Source organism: Musca autumnalis, unplaced genomic scaffold (genome assembly GCF_047663935.1).
Source record: "Musca autumnalis isolate F117 unplaced genomic scaffold, ASM4766393v1 scaffold_2, whole genome shotgun sequence".
Taxonomy (NCBI): domain Eukaryota; kingdom Metazoa; phylum Arthropoda; class Insecta; order Diptera; family Muscidae; genus Musca; species Musca autumnalis.
This window is the reverse complement of record NW_027411755.1, coordinates 77,201,710-77,220,475: the sequence shown is the minus strand read 5'-3', so window position 1 is coordinate 77,220,475 and position 18,766 is coordinate 77,201,710. Positions and strand designations below refer to the sequence as shown.

General features: G+C 34.7%; 2 protein-coding genes across 2 annotated transcripts; both read right to left on the bottom strand.

Annotated features, from left to right (window-relative positions):
• Positions 1 to 334: 334 nt before the first annotated feature.
• On the bottom strand, positions 335 to 1,718 carry LOC141392278 (glycoprotein-N-acetylgalactosamine 3-beta-galactosyltransferase 1-like). The gene is made up of 4 exons (XM_073965227.1): positions 1,676 to 1,718; positions 984 to 1,423; positions 635 to 916; positions 335 to 484 (listed from the first exon to the last, which is right to left on the bottom strand). The coding sequence occupies exons 1-4, from the start codon at positions 1,716 to 1,718 to the stop codon at positions 335 to 337; spliced, it is 915 nt and encodes a 304-aa protein (XP_073821328.1).
• Positions 1,719 to 13,966: 12,248 nt separating this feature from the next.
• Positions 13,967 to 15,202, bottom strand: LOC141392275 (glycoprotein-N-acetylgalactosamine 3-beta-galactosyltransferase 1-like). The gene is made up of 4 exons (XM_073965226.1): positions 15,135 to 15,202; positions 14,564 to 15,069; positions 14,214 to 14,495; positions 13,967 to 14,146 (listed from the first exon to the last, which is right to left on the bottom strand). Exons 1-4 carry the CDS (start codon positions 15,169 to 15,171, stop codon positions 13,967 to 13,969), a joined length of 1,005 nt encoding a protein of 334 aa, XP_073821327.1. The 5' UTR covers positions 15,172 to 15,202.
• Between the last annotated feature and the right edge of the window lie 3,564 nt (positions 15,203 to 18,766).

Sequence of the window (18,766 nt, the reverse complement as noted above, 5' to 3'; positions counted from 1 at the left end):
TAGGGCATAGGGGAGGTACCTCGCCCGATCCGAAATTCAACCAAATGTGTAGCCTATTTCAACAGGGGGCCATCACTCTACGTTCCCTGAAAATTTCAGGAAAATCTGTTAAGTCGTTTCGTAGATATAACATATTTATAAAAGTGGGCGGAAAAGTGGGCGTGGCCAATTTTTCTTTGCATAAAAACCTAAACTGGACTATGACTAACATTTCCACAAAAAATTATCCAAATCGCTCCAGCCGTTTTCAACTGATTCAATTACCAACAAACGACAATTGAGTTTTATATATAAAGATGATTTATTTCTTATATTCAACATTCTTTCATAAGAATTAAATTGCTTCAATTTTGTGTGGCAACGGTTCGTGCTCATATATAATACCATAAGGATGGAAGTTGTATATTAAATATTCCAAAAGGTACAGTTCCTTGGGTCGCATATAATGGAAGGATACCGCATAGTCTGAACAACAATTTAGACCCTATAAGAGAAGAAACAATTATTATTAGAAAAAGTAGAAATCTCGTGACACATTAAAGTGATTGAAGCGTGGCTCATTAATTCATTTCATTTTTTTACACGTTTCTGGGAAAATCAATAATGTAACTGACAATACATTTGATACACTTACCTCATGAGTTTTGTAATAAACAAAATCCCAATACCAAAGAGATTTGTCCTTATTCGGAAAGAGATGATGTCTAGGAGTAAAAGGAAAAAACCTGCCTCGTCCTTTTATATCTCTTGAATCGCCAGCGATAACTTCAACATTCTCCAAACATTTACCAATTTCAACATCTTCAGCGCCGTAGCTATTCTCCATACACAATGTTTTATTTGGTAGAGCTTTCTCTACGAATCGCCGAAGAGCTTCTTTACTCAAAACGTAACCAGCTCCGCCAGACATATAACCCTAAAAAAATAAAATAAACTATTTAGAAAAATAATAAATAATCTATTTCTAGAAATCTCTATATCACCTGCTTAACAAATTTCCTATATCTACAGCCAAAATAGATCGGTGTATTCGGTGAGTAGGGATAAAGAAGAAAGCGCATATTTTCCACAATAGTGTAGGTATCATCGTCAGCTTTAAAAAACCAATCGGCTTCATTCAAGTGATGTTTGTAGATGTACTTGAATGCCTCTTTTGTTTTACCCCATAAATTATTACGGCCCTCTGGTACTGGTAAAGCTATGGTCCCTAGTTCTGGATCTTCGACAGTAGACATAAATAGTAGCTTGTTGCAACGTTTACCCCATGTCGCTTTAATGTGTTTTGCTTTCAAATCATGATTTTGTGGATTTGTTAGGACCCAACAAAGAATTCGTACTTCATTGTACAAGCCTTTAGCCAGAACGTCGTTGTTTCGGCCACTCTGCCTTATTAAAGTTATACCGTCAGGTAGAAAATATTTTGCTAAACAAAATCCCACAATTAGTCCGAAAATCGAAGGAGTTATTGTACATATCTTCGAACGAAAACCTTTAATGAAAAATTAAAAAAAAAATACAAATGCTCTGTTTCAGAACCTGCAAGAAGCTACTACTTTTTACTACGATAACATTTTTTCCTTTATGTTATCGAAAAAAATAGTAAAAATTAGTAGATTCTTGCAGTACTGGAAGAGACCAAATCTCTCTATAACTTAATGAAACGTGTGCTACTTACTTCCATTCACTGTTACTCTTCCCAAAATACCGTCGTATCTCATTTTTGTGAATTATTGTGGGTTATTATAATATTGTCTAAATTGATTTGTATATTCCCATCTCCACAGAAGGGAAAATTATCATCTCCGAGATCCTTCGATGAAAAGTTTAGTTAAAGAAATAACGCAGAACCAAAAGAGTGTTTTCAATCTAAGAATATATCGGATGTTCATGTACATATTAAATCATATATTTATATTTCACAAAAACGTTCCTGGAGACGGCCGTCCTTCTTAAAACCCGTTTAAATAGAACGAATGTTGCTAAAATTGAAACAAAAGACGTTAAAAAATTAATTATATTGTCAATATGCTAAACTTAGCGCCGCTGTGCTTGTAACACTAGAGTGGTTTTAAGAAATCTATGTCAGAATTTTTTTGTGCGACACTCCCCTAAAGTTTTTAGTTTCGTTAGATTTTAATATTGCCAGAGATTGAGCACAATGGAATATGCTAACATGTGCCACTGGATCCTCAAAGTGGGTAACAATGGGTTGAAGCCAACAAGTTTTTTATGTTCCCTTCCGATTTCTGGCTTAACCTTACATTTTGTAGACCTATGCCCAAAGAAAGACTCAAATAATACTCAATGGGCAACATGATACTAGCGTATGGTTTTTCGATATATCTACTGCATCCACCTAAAATTGATACTGACATTTTGAAACCGGAATTTTTGAATTTTTTTAATAATCCGGACGCGCAACGAGATAATATTCCAAACTCATAATAGGATTATAGATGATTTTTCGTCGTTTAATGTTTATCTCATGAGTGTGCTCCTTACAGTATCCTAGTAATTGGAGTCTAAAGGTCAAAATTTGATGCGTGATTTTTATTGGAAAACCTATTTTTGGCGTTTAAAATTTACAAGTGTCATTCAATTTCCTTTGAACCCCGCGAGAATTTAGTTTTTTTACGCTACGGATCTAATGAGCCCTTCCGCGATCGAATCCATCCACTAAAACCGCGGATAGAATGTGGAGGCACATCCGCGGTTCTTGAAGAATCTATTTGAAATAGGTGTATATTGACGTATTTTTGATGGGCGCTAATGAAACCGGATGATCATCAAAATCATATGTACATTGCGCGACTTTTACCCACTTTAAGGTTTTTGGCATTGTGAGATGCATCTGACGGCACACTTTGGCCGCTGAGTGAAACATCGAAATATGCATAGATATTGAAAGAGATTGATTCGCTCTATCTAAAATGGGATGGGCATCAACCGACTTTAACTAATTCGCGAATAAAAGGCTTTTTAATTTTCATATTTTTTGAATGATTCTAATTTCAATATTACTCTCAATTTCCTATCCATATAAGTTATCACAGTAAGCACTTAAGCTTTTGCGATGGTAAACCACATTTCTTGATGAAGTTTTAGCAGTATAAATAGATTATTGTATGGGATTTTAGCGAAATAGTTGGAGAACTCCCAAATATTTTTTTTTTCTAATTTTTCTAATCGAACCATAAAATATATTTGGAATAACATTTTAACAATAATTTTTTTCTCTTTTGTTGTTGCAATAACATGCAATTTATAAAGCGAATGCTAATAATTTTGGTTTCATATTTTTTACGCGTTGCCTAGATTCTGTTCGTATTTTTAATTTGTTATAAGCGAATAATTATGTGGGGATCTTTAAGGATCGATTGTTATTTTTCAAAACTAGATTTTAAGAAATATTTAAATTCTAGTTCCAATAAGTTGCAAGACCTGAGTCCAGCAAAGTGTTTAATGTCATCGAGTACAAAAACTTCTACGCATACAATTAAAAAGTTAATAAAATTTCTTCTTTAACATTATACCAAAAGTAGAGAATACAGCAGGAACAACAATCATGAAAATTTTCGACTTATTTCATTTTGTCACGACTTACCCCCTGTTTTTGTAAAAAACATATTTTTGAAACGTATCGTGCGAATCTGTTTAAAATTTGGTTTATATAAAAAATTGAAAAGCATTCGCATGATTACGAAAAGCTTTGTATATCTGTGTTTCCATTATGTTAATTTTTAACATTTTTTGAGTTGTTCTCATTGAAAAATAAGTTCCTTGTGGCAATCCCAAAAAATATTCTATATACAGACAATTTTTAAAAAATGTCAATTTTGAAAACAACAAATATGAGATTAAGCTTGACTTGCATACAAATAGTAAGTAAAACACACATCTCAACAAAACTGCCAAAGTTATTTTTTTTTTTTTGAAAGATTTGCCCCTTATTGCGGGTTTTTACATGTATGAGTATCTAAAAATTTCTCTAGATCAATTTTCCATCAAATGCATGCGTTTTCAGCGAAATTCTGTAACAAACAACAAAATTTCAGTTCAAAAAGTTGGGTCACTTTCTAGTGTCTTTTTCAGACGTTTCGTGTGTATTTTTTTGTTATGAAAACCAAATATTTACCCTGCAAACACAATGTCGGACGTCCGACGCGTCTGCTCAAAGTCAGAAGTTTTTTCCGACGCGTCTGACCGACTTCGGTCCGGACTCTGTCCGACTAGTCCCTCTATGAAGGGAATTTTTCTATTTTCCCTTGTGATGCTGTGGCAAAATTAAGTGTAAATAAGCAGAGAGAACAGAATTGTACATGTTTCGCTAGCACATTGTAAATGTGTAATTGTTGATGTGCCGACGTTGATGCAGTACGAACGAAAAATTGAGTGCTCGGGTTTCAATTTCTGTATCGGAGAACAAATTTGGTTTATTTTTGTTATGCGTGTTGATGCATGATAGTGTTTAAATGTTATTCATAGTGATGGGTTGCATACATATTTCTTTATTTTTATGAAGTTAATGAAAGTAAAGATTTTCTTCGTCAAACTTCAACACTATTCCGTGGAAAGTCATATGTTTTATATTTGTATACTAGCTGAACCCGGTGCGCTTCGCTACCCCTTTAGATTGATATGCATTTGAAATTTTACGGATTTTTTGAAATCAGAAAGAAATCAAATTCAAAAATTTAAAGTAAAGTATTTATTGTAATGCTTTAGGATATACAATGTTTTTTGTTTTTCCTTCAGGAGCGTAAACAAACAAATCGGCCGGTCTACCAACACGTGAACATGCAACATAGAGCTGACCATGAGAAAAGCAAGAACATGCTAAATTTAGGCCGCATACACGAAGAATCTGTCCTTGGGATTTATTTATAGTCATTGCAAACGTACAGGAAACTGCAATCTTTTAAGGGCGTTTCTGTTGCTATTAGAGGGATTCGAGGTAGAGGTACATCTGAACCTATATACTTCCCAGTATTAATCGTTGCCTCAATTAAATAGTTATGTAGTTTTTTACTGTTTACCTTGTACCATTGCAGAGGCGAGGTGGGTCTATGTTTCTTAATAAAATAATAGGAACACCAACTTTTAGCACTAAATTATGTGGTGGAAAGCCTGAAGATCCAACGAACTTAGGAATTCAACTGGATAGTTAACCGCGTCGTCTTCAGTTGCCACAGTATCAATGGATTTGTACGTTCGTGTATTTCCTGAAATTCTATTGACTGAAATTTTTTCAATATAATTTACCAATTTGTTTTGTAGACCAATTCCCGCCACATATTCCAAATTTCATTGAAATTGGGCTTACATAGCGTGTTTGGTGCATCAAATACATGAACTCGGCCGAAAATATATATGGGAGTTATATGTAAATCTGAACCGATTTCAATATAATTTGACAAATTTTTTTGTAGATCAATTTCCGCCACATATTTCAAATTTCATTGAAATTGGACAAACATAAGGTGTTTATTGCATAAAATACATGAAATCGGCCAAAAATATATATTGGAGGTATATCCAAATCTGATCCGATTTCAATATAATTTGGCAAACTAATTTCTAGGATCAATTCCTTCAAAGATTCCAAATTTCGTCAAAATTGAACATACATGGCGTGTTTGGTGAAGAAAATACATGAAATCGGCCGAAAATATATATGGGAGCTATATCCCAATCTGAACCGATTTCAAAATAGTTTGGAACATTTATTTCTGCAATAAATTCCGTCACACATTCCAAATTTCATTGGAATTGGGCATACAAAACGTGTTTTATGCATCAAATGCATTAAATCGGCCGAAAATATATTTCCAAATCTGAGCCGATTTCAAATTACTTTGGCAAATTTATTTTTAGACCAAATTCCGTCACACATACAGTCGAAATCGCTTATAACGTCGTCGTTTATAACGTCATATCGGTTATAACGACCATATCCAAAAGTCCCAAATCTCTGGGACTCTTCATAGCCCTATCGCTTATAACGACATATCGGTTATAGTGACAAATTCCGTCGGTCCCTTGACCGACGTTATAAACGATTTCGACTGTACCAAATTTGAAGACTGTATCGATAATCGTTCGTTAGATATCAGCATACAAAGTCTACAGTTTTTGGAGGTACTTCCGATCCTGAGGCTATATCTCCAGATCGGGGCGGAATTTTTAAGATTTATATAGCCTGTGACACTTTCAGGCCATGTGGTAATATACTCTGAAAGTTTCAGGAAGATCGGTTCAGCGGTTTTTGAGTCCATAAACTTCAAACAAACAAACGTACAAACATTTTCCTCCGTTATAGATATACTCGTAGATACCGCACAAATTTCATTGAAATAAATATGGGAGCTATAGCCAAATCAACACCGATTTCAATACTTATTTCTACAACAAATTTAGTTACACATTGGACATACATATCGTGTTTGGGGCATCAAATACATGAAATCGGCCGAAAATATATATAGGAGCTATATCCAAATCTGAACCGATTTCAATATAATTCGGCATACTCATCTCTACAACCAATTTAGTCACACATTCCAAATTTCATTGAAATTGGACATATATAGTGGGTTGGGTGCATCAAATACATGAAATCGGCCTAAAATATATATAGGAGCTATATCCAAATCTGAACCGATTTCAAGATAATTTGGCATGCTCATGTCTGCAAAAAATTTAGTCACACATTCCAAATTTCATTGAAATTGGACATATGTAGTGGGTTGGGTGCATCAAATACATGAAATCGGCCTAAAATATATATAGGAGCTATATCCAAATCTGAACCGATTTCAATTTAATTCGGCATACTCATTTCTACAACAAATTTAGTCACACATTCCTAATTTCATAGAAATTGGACATACATAGTGGGTTGGGTGCATTAAATACATGAAATCGGCCGAAAATATATATAGAAGCTATATCCAAATCTGAACCGATTTCAATATAATTCGGCATACTCATTTCTACAACAAATTTAGTCACACATTCCAAATTTCATTGAAATCGGACATATGTAGCGTGTTTTGTATATCAAATACTTCAAATCAGACGAAAATATATATGGGATCTATATCCAAATCTGAACCGATTTCGATATAGTTTGGCACATTTTTTTATAAGCCACGTTCCGTCACGCATTCCAAATTTCATGGAAATCGGACATATATAGAGTGTTTGGTACATCAAATACTTGAAATCGGACGAAGATATATATGGGAGCTATATCCAAATCTGGACCGATTTCGATATATTTTGGCACATTTATTTTTAGGCTAAAATCCATCACACATTTCAAATTTGGAGTCTGTATCTGTAACCGTTTTATAGATATTTGCATACAAAGTTTAAATTTTTTGGAGGTACCTCCGATTCTGATGCTATATCTCCGGATCAGAGCGGAATTTCGAAATTTTTTATAGCCTATGTTACTTTCAGGCGATGTAGTAATATACCCTGAAAATTTCAGCAAGATCGGTTCAGCGGTTTTTGAGTCTATAAATTTCAAACAAACAAACAAACATACAAACATTTTTCTATTTTATATATATAGATGGCCAAAGTTATGTTTCTTAACACTTTTATGTGTATCAAAATTTTTTGCATGTGAAGACATGTATTTTTTCATATACATATTAATAACAATTGTTTTACATATTTCACAGATCGTTGTTGAATTTGTTGTTCTCCACAGTTTGTTTTTCCACCAACTCAGCATAATATGATATTAAAACCTTTTATATTTTTATAGTAGATAAACTTTTATAGCATTTGCATATTTCATGAACTAACTGTGTATTATCAACATCTTTTAATAATAAAAACAAATTCTGGCCGAATGCTGGTAAATAAATCAGAAGTTCATACGATAGTTCATCTGACTTCGGACCAAATTCGGCCCGAAAGTGGGCAAACACTTTCGAATTTCATAAAATTTTACTTCCGAATTCGGACCGATATCTGCCCGAAAGTCGGTAAATAAATCAGAAATTTATACGATAGTTCATCAGAGTTCGGACCGAATTCGGTCGGAAAGTCGGCTAAAACATCCGATTTTCATCCGAATTTCGATCAGAGAACACGTCAACCACGCCATATGACTTTCGGTCAGAGTTCGGACTGTATTCGGATCCGAACTCGGATGTTTCATCCGACTTTTTCACCGAATTCGTCCGAACTCTGATGTTTCTTCCGATTTTGGTTTGCTAGGTAGGTATATGAGGGAAATCAAAAGTTTCTTTTGATTTTCACACACATACAAACAGCATTGGATACAAAAACCAAAATGTGTTTTTGTGTGTGACAAACTCGAACAAATCGGAAAATTTTAGTTACAAAAACGTAATAGTACGTTTATATATAACCGATTTAACAATACCACTGCGCTTCAAATGTCAATTCCATTGCTTATATTTCAAATACACCCTCATAAAGGTTAATCTCCTTTTTGAGGATGTATTTGAAATATATGCTATAATATAAACATGGCCTTATAGCTCATAAATCCTCGACTGGATTTAATAAATCCAGAAAAAATCTCATTGCATTTAGATATACATTATGGACGATTTAAATGTCAGTCAGCTGATTTTTCTTCAAGCACAATTACCAAGGTAGATGCATCAGCCCATCTGACCGAATTTGAAACGTCAAAAGAATTTTTTGTAAATTAAATTCGTTTAAAAAAACATACGTCAAATTACAAATTTATTGTTTAATACTGAAAATGTTTGCACATTATGCTACTAATGCTAACTTAAGAGCAAATAAAAGAATTCTTTTATCGCAGTTTGCCCATCTATAATAAATAAACGAATTATTTTATAGTTTAGACATCGTAAATATTAGTCTTGGATGATTAAAATCAACTTTGTACATCAAAACAAATTTAATTTTTCCGCCTTGTTTACAAGTTTTTACATTTTAAATTATTTTTCGTGTAGCAATTCATCGATGCATCTACCTTGTTTCTTGTGCCAGCTTGGAAGTTTTTGTATTTTCTAGCAACATGTTGCAAAAAACAGAGTTGTATACGAGGATTTATGCCGGATTTAAAACAAATCCACTCAATACGAGGATTTATTTTTGTATGGGAAATCTGGTAGATTTTGGCTGGATTTAGCAAATAAAACCTGATAATGTGCTAAATCCGGCTAATGAAGTCATATCTAAATGGGCTATTAGCTAGAGTTTGCCGATTGGTTTCTGATATTTGTTCGACCAAGCTATGGCATAGCCCAAACATGAGCTTTGTAGTCTCAAACAGTACTCCGAGAAGGATTCGGAGTCTATAAATCCTAGCCTGTAATTTTTTTGAAGTTTTTAATTGGCTTACACAGACTCTATCACTTCTGGTAAAAAAGCAAATTTTTCGTTTTTATGGCATTAAAGAATATTTTATTCTTAGGTTATCGATACAATAGATAGATATAGAAGTCAAATCTTTGCTCGCATATTCGAGTTATTATTCTATTTGAATGTATTTAATTTATAGAAGTCGTTTAGGTATCCCGATATGTAATTAAAAAAAAAAAAAAATAAAGCGTTATGTTCAAGTCGAAATACTATACTAACTCCTATACCCTATAACTCCTGTATAACTCAATTCGTCCTACTCGCGAATATAGTTATGTAGGCATTGGATTTAAACGTGGATATATTTTAACCACTTTCTGCATGGGGGTTCTTTCACAAAAAGGAATTCCAAAATCTGTATTACAGCTGATAATCTAAAAGTTAGATTAAGAGCTTTGAAATACTGAAAATCTTGCGATAGCAGAAATAATGACTACTCGTTGTGCTTTTAAAATTCTGCGATATACCATACCGTGGACCTATATTTTTTAATTATATAGGTACAAAATACTGAAAACGGGGCGGAACTTTTATATGGCGACTATCCGAACGTGGTCCGATATGGTTTATTTCAATTCTTAATATCCGAGGACTTATATTTTATACTCTGTAAAAAGTTAAAATTGTATCCTAAATATTGTGGGCTTTCGCTCTTGAATTTATATACTTTGTGTCAATATTTCATATAAAATCAACAACAAAACCTTAAAATAGCTTTACGTAACGCTACACACCATTTTAAATGTTCATGACTTTTGGTCAAGTGGAGCAGTAGCAACTTCATTATGTCAACGTCTACATATTTCGTGGGTGACGTAGGGGATGACAGATACCAAGGAACGGTCCTGACCGGCTTTAACATGGCAAAGGATTTATCTTGGTCCCTCTCTCATCTCAAGTGGACACTGACCTCCCCGTGGTGTCACCTGGGGAGCTGCCTTTAACACCCGTTAAAGGTAGTGAGCTAAAATGTGCCGCGCGTTCACCCATAAGAACGTTAAAAACTTCGGTTTGGGCGCAGGGTTTGTAACCCTCCCCTAGAAAAAGCAGCCTACTATGAAAAAACATAAGAAAAGAAAAACAAATCCCTCTATAGTTGACGACCCCCGCAAACGTTTTATGGACCATGATCTGCGAATCTGCACCTGGAATGTTCGCACACTTTATAGAGAAGGTGCAGTTTACACATTGGCAGATGTACTTGAAAAGTACAAGTACATTACTGCCATACAGGAAATACGATGGAACGGGAAAGGCGTCACAACAACACCTAAAGGTGACGCACTGTATTATAGCTGCCATGACATAAAGCATGAGTTTGGTTGTGGATTTGTAGTTGGTCGGAGGTTAAAACACCTGGTCTCCAGCATTACACCCGTGAATGAAAGACTTGCTACAAAAGTAAAATTCTTCAACATCAGCTTTATTTGCGCTCATGCTTCCACTGAAGACAAGGACGAACAGACCAAAGATATATTTTATGAGCGCCTAGAAGATACATATGTCCTGCCCATGATATTAAAATTATTCTAGGCGATTTTAATGCCAAAATTCGAAAGGAAAATATCTTTGGCCCGACAGTCGGAAAATTCAGTCTCACCAATGAAACATCTGATAATGGCATGAGGCTGATAGACTTGGCAGCGGCAAAAAACATGGTAGTTAGCAGCACCAGATTTTAACATCTCGACATCCATAAGGGCACCTGGCTGTCTCCAGATCAGAAAACAAGAAAACAAATTGATCACGTTGTGATAGATGGACGACATTCATCGAGCGTGTTGCATGTGCGCTCGTTCCGAGGAGCAAACATAGACTCGGACCATTACATAATTGCAACAAAGGTACGCACCCGGTTAAACGTAGCAAACAAATTACGAACAGACACAACACGAAAGTTAGACATCGGAAAGCTGCAATCACAACAGAGGAATGATCAGGAGTGTGGTGCTGCTACCGAAGAGAAAAATGCGGCATATAGGGCCCATAAGAAAGGAGATAAGACTGTATGCTCTAACTATAGGGGTATAAGTCTACTCCCGATTGCCCACAAGATCGTGTCAGGGATATTGTGCGAACGACTAAAGCCTATGGTCAACGAGATAACTGGGCCATAGCAATGCGGCTTTAGACCTGGCAAGTCCACCATTGACCAGATATTTACCCTGCGGCAAATCCTGAAGAAGACCCAAGAGATGCATATCAACACCTAACACCTCTTTGTCGACTATAGAGCAGCATTCGACAGCCCACTACGTTCAAATGAATTCCAGGCCATATCTGAATTTTGGTATCCCCGCAAAGCTCATTCGGCTTTGTAAAATGACTTTAACTGACACGAGATCCTCAGTTAAAATAGGAAAGAACCTCTCCGAAGAATTTTGTACCAAAAGAGGTTTCAGGCAAGGAGACAGCCTCTCGTGTGATCTCTTCAACATCCTGCTGGAAAAGGTTATTCGAGAGGCAATCGTCAAAAGAAGTGGCACAATCTACACCAATAGCCACATGTTACTTGCTTATGCTGATGATATAGACATCATGGGACGATCAGTAAAAGAAGTAACAGATACCTTTATGAAGGTCGAAGGAGAATCTGCTAAAGTGGGTCTGGCGGTAAACGGCGGGAAGACTAAGTTGATGGTGTCGACGCGCAATGCGTCCATAGAGATCGACGTTGGTTCCTATAATTTGGAGGTAGAAAAAGACTTCGTCTACCTCGCACTTCCGTAAACACAACTAACGACATCAGTTGTGAAATAAAAAGAAGAATTATATTGGCTAACAGATTCTACTTTGGCTTAAGTAAGCAGTTTAAAAACAAAGCCACATCTCGTCAAACAAAAATAACGCTGTTTGAGAGAAAAATTCTTCGAAAGATCTACGGACCAATCAGCGTTGACGGTGAATATCGACGTAGCATGAACCACGAACTGTATCTGCTATACAACGACATCAATATAGTTAAACGTATTGAGATGCAACGATTGCGTTGGCTAGGCCATATCATAAGAATGAGCGATGATGAGCGAAGGCGTATAAATATGAGCCGCTTGGCGGTGCACGTAGAATTGGCAGGCCAAAGAATAGATTGTGAAAACAAGTGGATGAAGAGATGATAAGGCGCGGTATTCCAGAATGAGAAGCAAGAGACAGAGAGAAATGGAGATATTTTCTTAGTTCGGCCTATAGAACAAATGTTCGGTAATGGGCCAGCTAAGTAAGTAAGTAAGAACATATTTCGCATGAACACTATTACTTTTTGGCACCAAAATGGCATATTATCCAACAAGCTTCTTTTCTTCAATATTGGATCAACAAGCATACTCACAAAGAGGAACCTCAACATGTTCTACGTTCAAGAAGTGAAGTAAAAATATAATTGTTCCGCATTAAGAGCGTAACGGTAGCTAACCAGATGACACCCACTTGATTACTTGACTCGAAAAAGGTATCAATATAAGTTATGGATTTTTTCATGTTACAGATAATTATTCCATTTATCTAATTTCAATTTTTAGCACACGACTTACAAACACAAATCTTTTATCCAGAAATGCAGATATTTTTACATTTAAGACAAGCACAAAATAGAACGCACGTCACCAAAGCTGCAAACTAATTGTGTAAAGATGAGGTGATATGGACAACAAAACATATTTCTAAAAACATCTTATCAAAATCTCGACAAGCATCATTCGATAAAAAAATTGTTTTGTTCGTTTTCGACGAGGTGATTGTATCCGAAAAGTAATGTTTTTTATTGATATCTTATGCTGGTAAAATTGGGCGAACACATATTGACACATACATACAAATGTGTTCATTTTTTAACATTTGAAACAAGTTGTTGCATAACCTTGGAAAATATAAAAAATTAAAAATATTATGAAATGACTAAAAGAAATATTTCCTTTTGCACGAATGAATAAACGTTTGCCTATTAATGACTAATATAACTTGATTGCAAAAGCCATTTTGTAGTTTTACATGGAAAAAATTGCATAAATTAAATCGGATATTGTAATGCGTCCTGAAGTTGATTCTTTATTTCCATGTACCATGTATGGGTCCGATATAATATCCAAGAAGAATTTTAAATGTCTCTATCCTAAATATAGTGAAGCTTAAAAATATATTCAGAAGAGTGGTAGAATGTAGCCTCTTACTGAATATTCGACTAGTACGACCAAGGCATATTTATATAAGGTATACGCATGAATTGCAACAACTAACAAATTTACAAAAACAACATTGGTGTTATTGAAAATTAAATGACAAAGAAAATATTGAATAATAGGGTCGTTTTAAAAATTGTCTCAGGAAAAACATAAATACATTTTGAAAATCCTCTAAAATAGAACAAATTTGAATCAAAATGTAAATATATAGCATTCAGAATTGTCGTAGGTCATTTTTGGCATGAAAAGAATTATTTTATGGTAGCAAATTTCGAAGTTCCAAATTTCATGAGTACAAGAAAAAAAGTAAAAATACAGGGGATTGTCACTTCTACCTTACATAAATGTGCCTTGAGTAGGACAATCAAAAACAAATATTTTTATTACATACATATGTATATGAACTTTTATTTATTTTCAGCATTCCTCTGTATTGATTCATTACTTTTAATTTTTTTTGGCAAAGGTTCATGAGCATATGTTATACCATATGGGCGTAGGTTATAAATCAAATAGTCTAAAACATGCATTTGTCCAGGTTCGATATAATGGAAGCCTACGGCATAGTCGGAACAACAATTTGGCCCCTATAAGAAGTAGAAAGCAAAAAAATGTTTGATAAAATACTAGCAATCAAAAAAATTACACACTTACCTCATGGGTTTTATAATACACAAAATCCCAATACCAATACGATTTGTTTTCACTTGGAAAAAGGTGTTGTTCTGGAGGGAAAGGGAAAAATTTCCCCCTCCCTTGTATGTCTCTTGAATCACCAGCAGTGACATTAATATTCTCCAAACACACGCCAATTTGAACATCTTCGGCACCAAGGTTATCCCCCTTACACAATGTGGCATTGGGAACGGCTATCTCTACGAATCTACGAAGGGCTTCTTTACTCAAAACGTAACCAGATCCACCAGCCATATAGCCCTTAAAAATATATAGAATATTATATATATTTATGTATTAAATATTTGTGTATCAGAGGAATATTTTACCTGCTTAGCAAACTTCTTATATCTACAGCCAAAATATATCGGAGTATTCGGGGAGTAAGGATATAGAAGAAATCTCAAATTTTCCACAATTGTATAGGTATCATCGTCCGCCTTCATAAACCAATCGGCATCATTCAAATGATGTTTGTAGACATACTTGAATGCCTCTTTCGTTTTACCCCATAAATTGTCACGACCCTCTGGTACTGGTAGAGCTATAGAACCCAACTCTGGATCTTCAACCGAAGACATAAACAGCAGCATATTACAACGTTTACCCCATGTTGCCTTAATATGTTTTGCTTTCGTTTCGTGATTTTCTGGAGTTGTTAGGACCCAACAAAGAACTCTTACTTCATGGTACAGGTCTTGAGCGAGCAACTCATTTTTTCGAGTATTCTGTATAATTTTTGTGATACCGCCAGGTATAGAATATTTTGCTAAACAAAATCCCACGATTAGGCCAATAATCAAGGATGTTATTGTACATCTCTTCGAACGGAGTCCTTTAACAAAAAGAAAATGAGCATATCAACTTTTGGAAGACATTGCCGCACTTTTTGTCAATTACCTTCATTCATTGTTACTCTGTGCAAAATGCTTCTCATTTCTATTTGTTGTCTTTTGGTTTAGAGTTCTTATGATTTAAATAAGAAAATATGAGTTTATATCGGAAAATGAGTTTATATCGGGTTGTACCTATAAAATGTTTTAGAATTGGCACAAATAATTCCCTGGAATTCGGAAAAGTTAGTCCATATTTATATTAGGCAATTTTAATTGCGGAAATTGTCAGTTTGATGGAGAGAGAGGTGAGGCATATGGTAACCCTTTGGCTCCCAACACTCTCTTTCACTTACAAACTGACAATTGCAGCAAGGAACATTGCCTAATGTAAATATGGACTTAGATTGCATGTGGGACGGACCAAATATTTGATATACTAAAAAAATACATGAGGGGTTTTAAAATATTCATTGGAGAACTTTTAAAGGGAATGATCCACTTAACGCAAGCTCATCGTGTGGATAACAATAAACCTCAGTCCGGGATGACATTATGTAACCCATGTGAGTCATTATGTAACCCATTGCAAAGTAATCACAATGCTCTTGAACCAAATTTAATTGGAAGTTTTTGTGGATTCTGAGAAGAATCAAAAAAAAAAAAAAAAAATTGCCGGAGCGCTTTTTAAATAAATTGCGATTCAAGTTGACAATTTTAAGGTTTTTTTAGGTTTTCACGATTTTGCTTGGAAACCGCAAGTCCTAACGAAATGGAACTAAAAAAATGTTGTAGCTATGAAAATTCTCGACAAGATTGACTGTTATGATATCTTCGTAGTTTTTACCGTTATAGAAGTTCAAATTAGGACAATGGATTGACTGTATCGCCTCTTTATAAAACAATGTCATTACTGCAAATTAAACTTATATATCTCAAAAATGGAAAAAATTATGAAAGCCAATCTTGTAGAAAATGTTTACAGCTACAACATATTCTTTAGTCCCATTTTGAAAGAATTTGCAGTTTTCAAGCAAAATCCTGAAGACACAAGAAAAAAATCTGAAATATTGATCTAAACCTCCACATCATCTCAAAAATGGTAAAGCCTTGTAAAGTATAAATCAGCCAATTTTGTACAGAATCATCATCATTCACTGCTACAACATATTCTTTAGTCCCATTTCCAAAGGATTTGCAGTTTTCCAGCAAAATCGTGAAAACCTAAAAAAACTTAAAAATGTGAACTTTGATCACGATTTATTAAAAAATCTATCCAGCGATTTTTTCTTGTTTTTGGATTTTTCTCATCTATAAACATTGTTGTTTTTTTTTCGTAAGGATCCTGAAATTCTTTGGACCATCGCTTAATAAATCCGAATTCGCAAAAACTTCCCTGGTGTAAGCGGTTTTCCTTTAAAGACAGTTAAGGTGCACTGTGCATAACATTGTAATATAAGGAGGCGATATAGTCAATCCATTGTCCTCATTTGAACTTCTATATCTCAATAACGGTAAAAGCTGCGAAGATATCATAAAAGTCAATCTTGTAGAGAATGTTCATAGCTACAACATTTTCTTTAGATCTATTTCGATAGGATTTGCGGTTTCCAAGCAAAATCGTGAAAACCTGAAAAAAACCCTTAAAAATGTCAATCGCGTTCCTGCGATTTTTTTGTTTTTTAATTTTTCTCATCTATGGATATTGTAGTTTCAGAATCCGCAAAAACTTCCCAGGAGTAAGAAAAAACTACTTACATAGTTATAACTACGGTGGGGGTTTTGTGTTTAAAGCTCACCGTCGACAAGCTTTTTGTTAAAAATATAAAAACAGTTGGTGGTGCACATGTAAGCTTTTAAACAACCATTAATAAATAAATAAGCGATATTCTTCCTGTGTGAGTAGATGCTCCACATATCCCGGTGCTGACGTTTCCTCGGACCACATAGTCCTAATTTGTAAAGTACGTTTAAAACTAGCTATAACACGCAAAAGGAATCACCAGAAGAAAATCAACGCTGAAAGGATTAGCGATGCTTCTACAAGGCTGAGAATGAAAACTCAAATAAACGCCAATCTAAACATCGTTGGAAATAACTTTGAACAGCAATGGAATAGTTTAAAAGAATCCATCAACAACGTAACGAATGTTGTATTAGGTACAACGAAAACTAGACGGAAAAAGAACAACTGGATAACGGAAGGAATACGTGCACTTCGTGAAGAATTGGAATCCGTTATAAAATCAATGAAAGATAAAAAGGCAACGGGACCTGAGGATATACCTGCCGAAGTGCTCAAACTTATAGAAGGAAACAATAAACAACTACTACTGAGGTTGTTTAAGCAAATTAATATAACAGGAGAATATCCTAAAGATTGGCTGCAATAAGTGCGGTGCACAGTGGAAAAAAATACCGATCTAGCGCGCCAAAAGTCAAAAAATGACATACGCCAATTTAAAAATGATTGTTGCAGTATTAATCTAAGGTGTCTACAGAATGAAACGGCATTTAAAATAATTTGTTTTGCATCAGTCTAAGCGGAATAACGGTCAGTCTTTGGTTGACATTGTTTTAACTAGTTTTCACAATATAGTTTAGTAGTAAATTTGTGATCGTCGCATGCACTCTTCCTACAAAGTAGTTTTAAAGCTTTATTGAATTTAACATTTCGTGAAGCAGGTGATTTAAAAAATGTTGAATATAAGATGTTATTTATTGCAATTCGGATTTTACACTTAAAACATGTGACATCCGATTTTTTTCCAAATTGAGCACTTTGTTAAAGCTATTACTAAGGAGTGTCGCGGGATGGCGCGTAGATTTTTTATTTTATTTTTAGTACACATAGTTCTTAACTAATTTGTAACATTTGAGCTGCAACAAACTGCAACATTTTATCTTATTGCTATTTTTATACCCTCAGCCTTTAGGCTAAGGAGGGTATATGGTAATATTCAAAAATGTTTTACAATCGTTGAAGTTGAGGTTCACCATTTAATAAGTCGCGAACTGTTTATATATTTTATAAAATATGAATATATTTACATGAACTGAAGTGTTTTAGCCACGATCTTTTAATATGGACCATAACAAATAATTTTCGTGGAAGCTGCGTTGGTGGTAATATAAAAAAATGGGTAAAAATGTGTTGAAGTTAGCAAGCTTTTTTGTGTTTTTTCTTGATTTCTGGTCAAACGAGGGAAAATTCAGACCTGAGCTCAAAGAAAGGATTGAAGAATACCCCTTGGGCAACATGATGCTAATGTGTGACTTCTCGATATATACAGTGCATCCCTCTTAAATCGATGCTGACATTTTGAAGTTTTGAAATCGGGTTTTTTTGAATTTTTCTTATAATTGGAGGGCGCAACCAGATAATGACCTAATCTATTTATTGGATTGTAAAACTCGTGATTCCACGTCGTTTGATGTATATCTCATGAGTGTGCTTCGTACAGCTCCCTAGTAATAGGAGTCCAAAGTCGAATTTTTGGTGCGTAATTTTTCTTTAAAAACCTATTTTTTGTCTTCAAAATTTACAACTATGACTCAGGTACCCTTGAACCCCGCGTGATTTTAGTTTCTTTCCGCGCCGGATTCAATGAGCCCTACCGCGATCGAATCCATCCACTAAAACCGCTGATATAGATACCCTGAAAATAGGAAAATAAGCAAAATTTTATTTTGACTAAT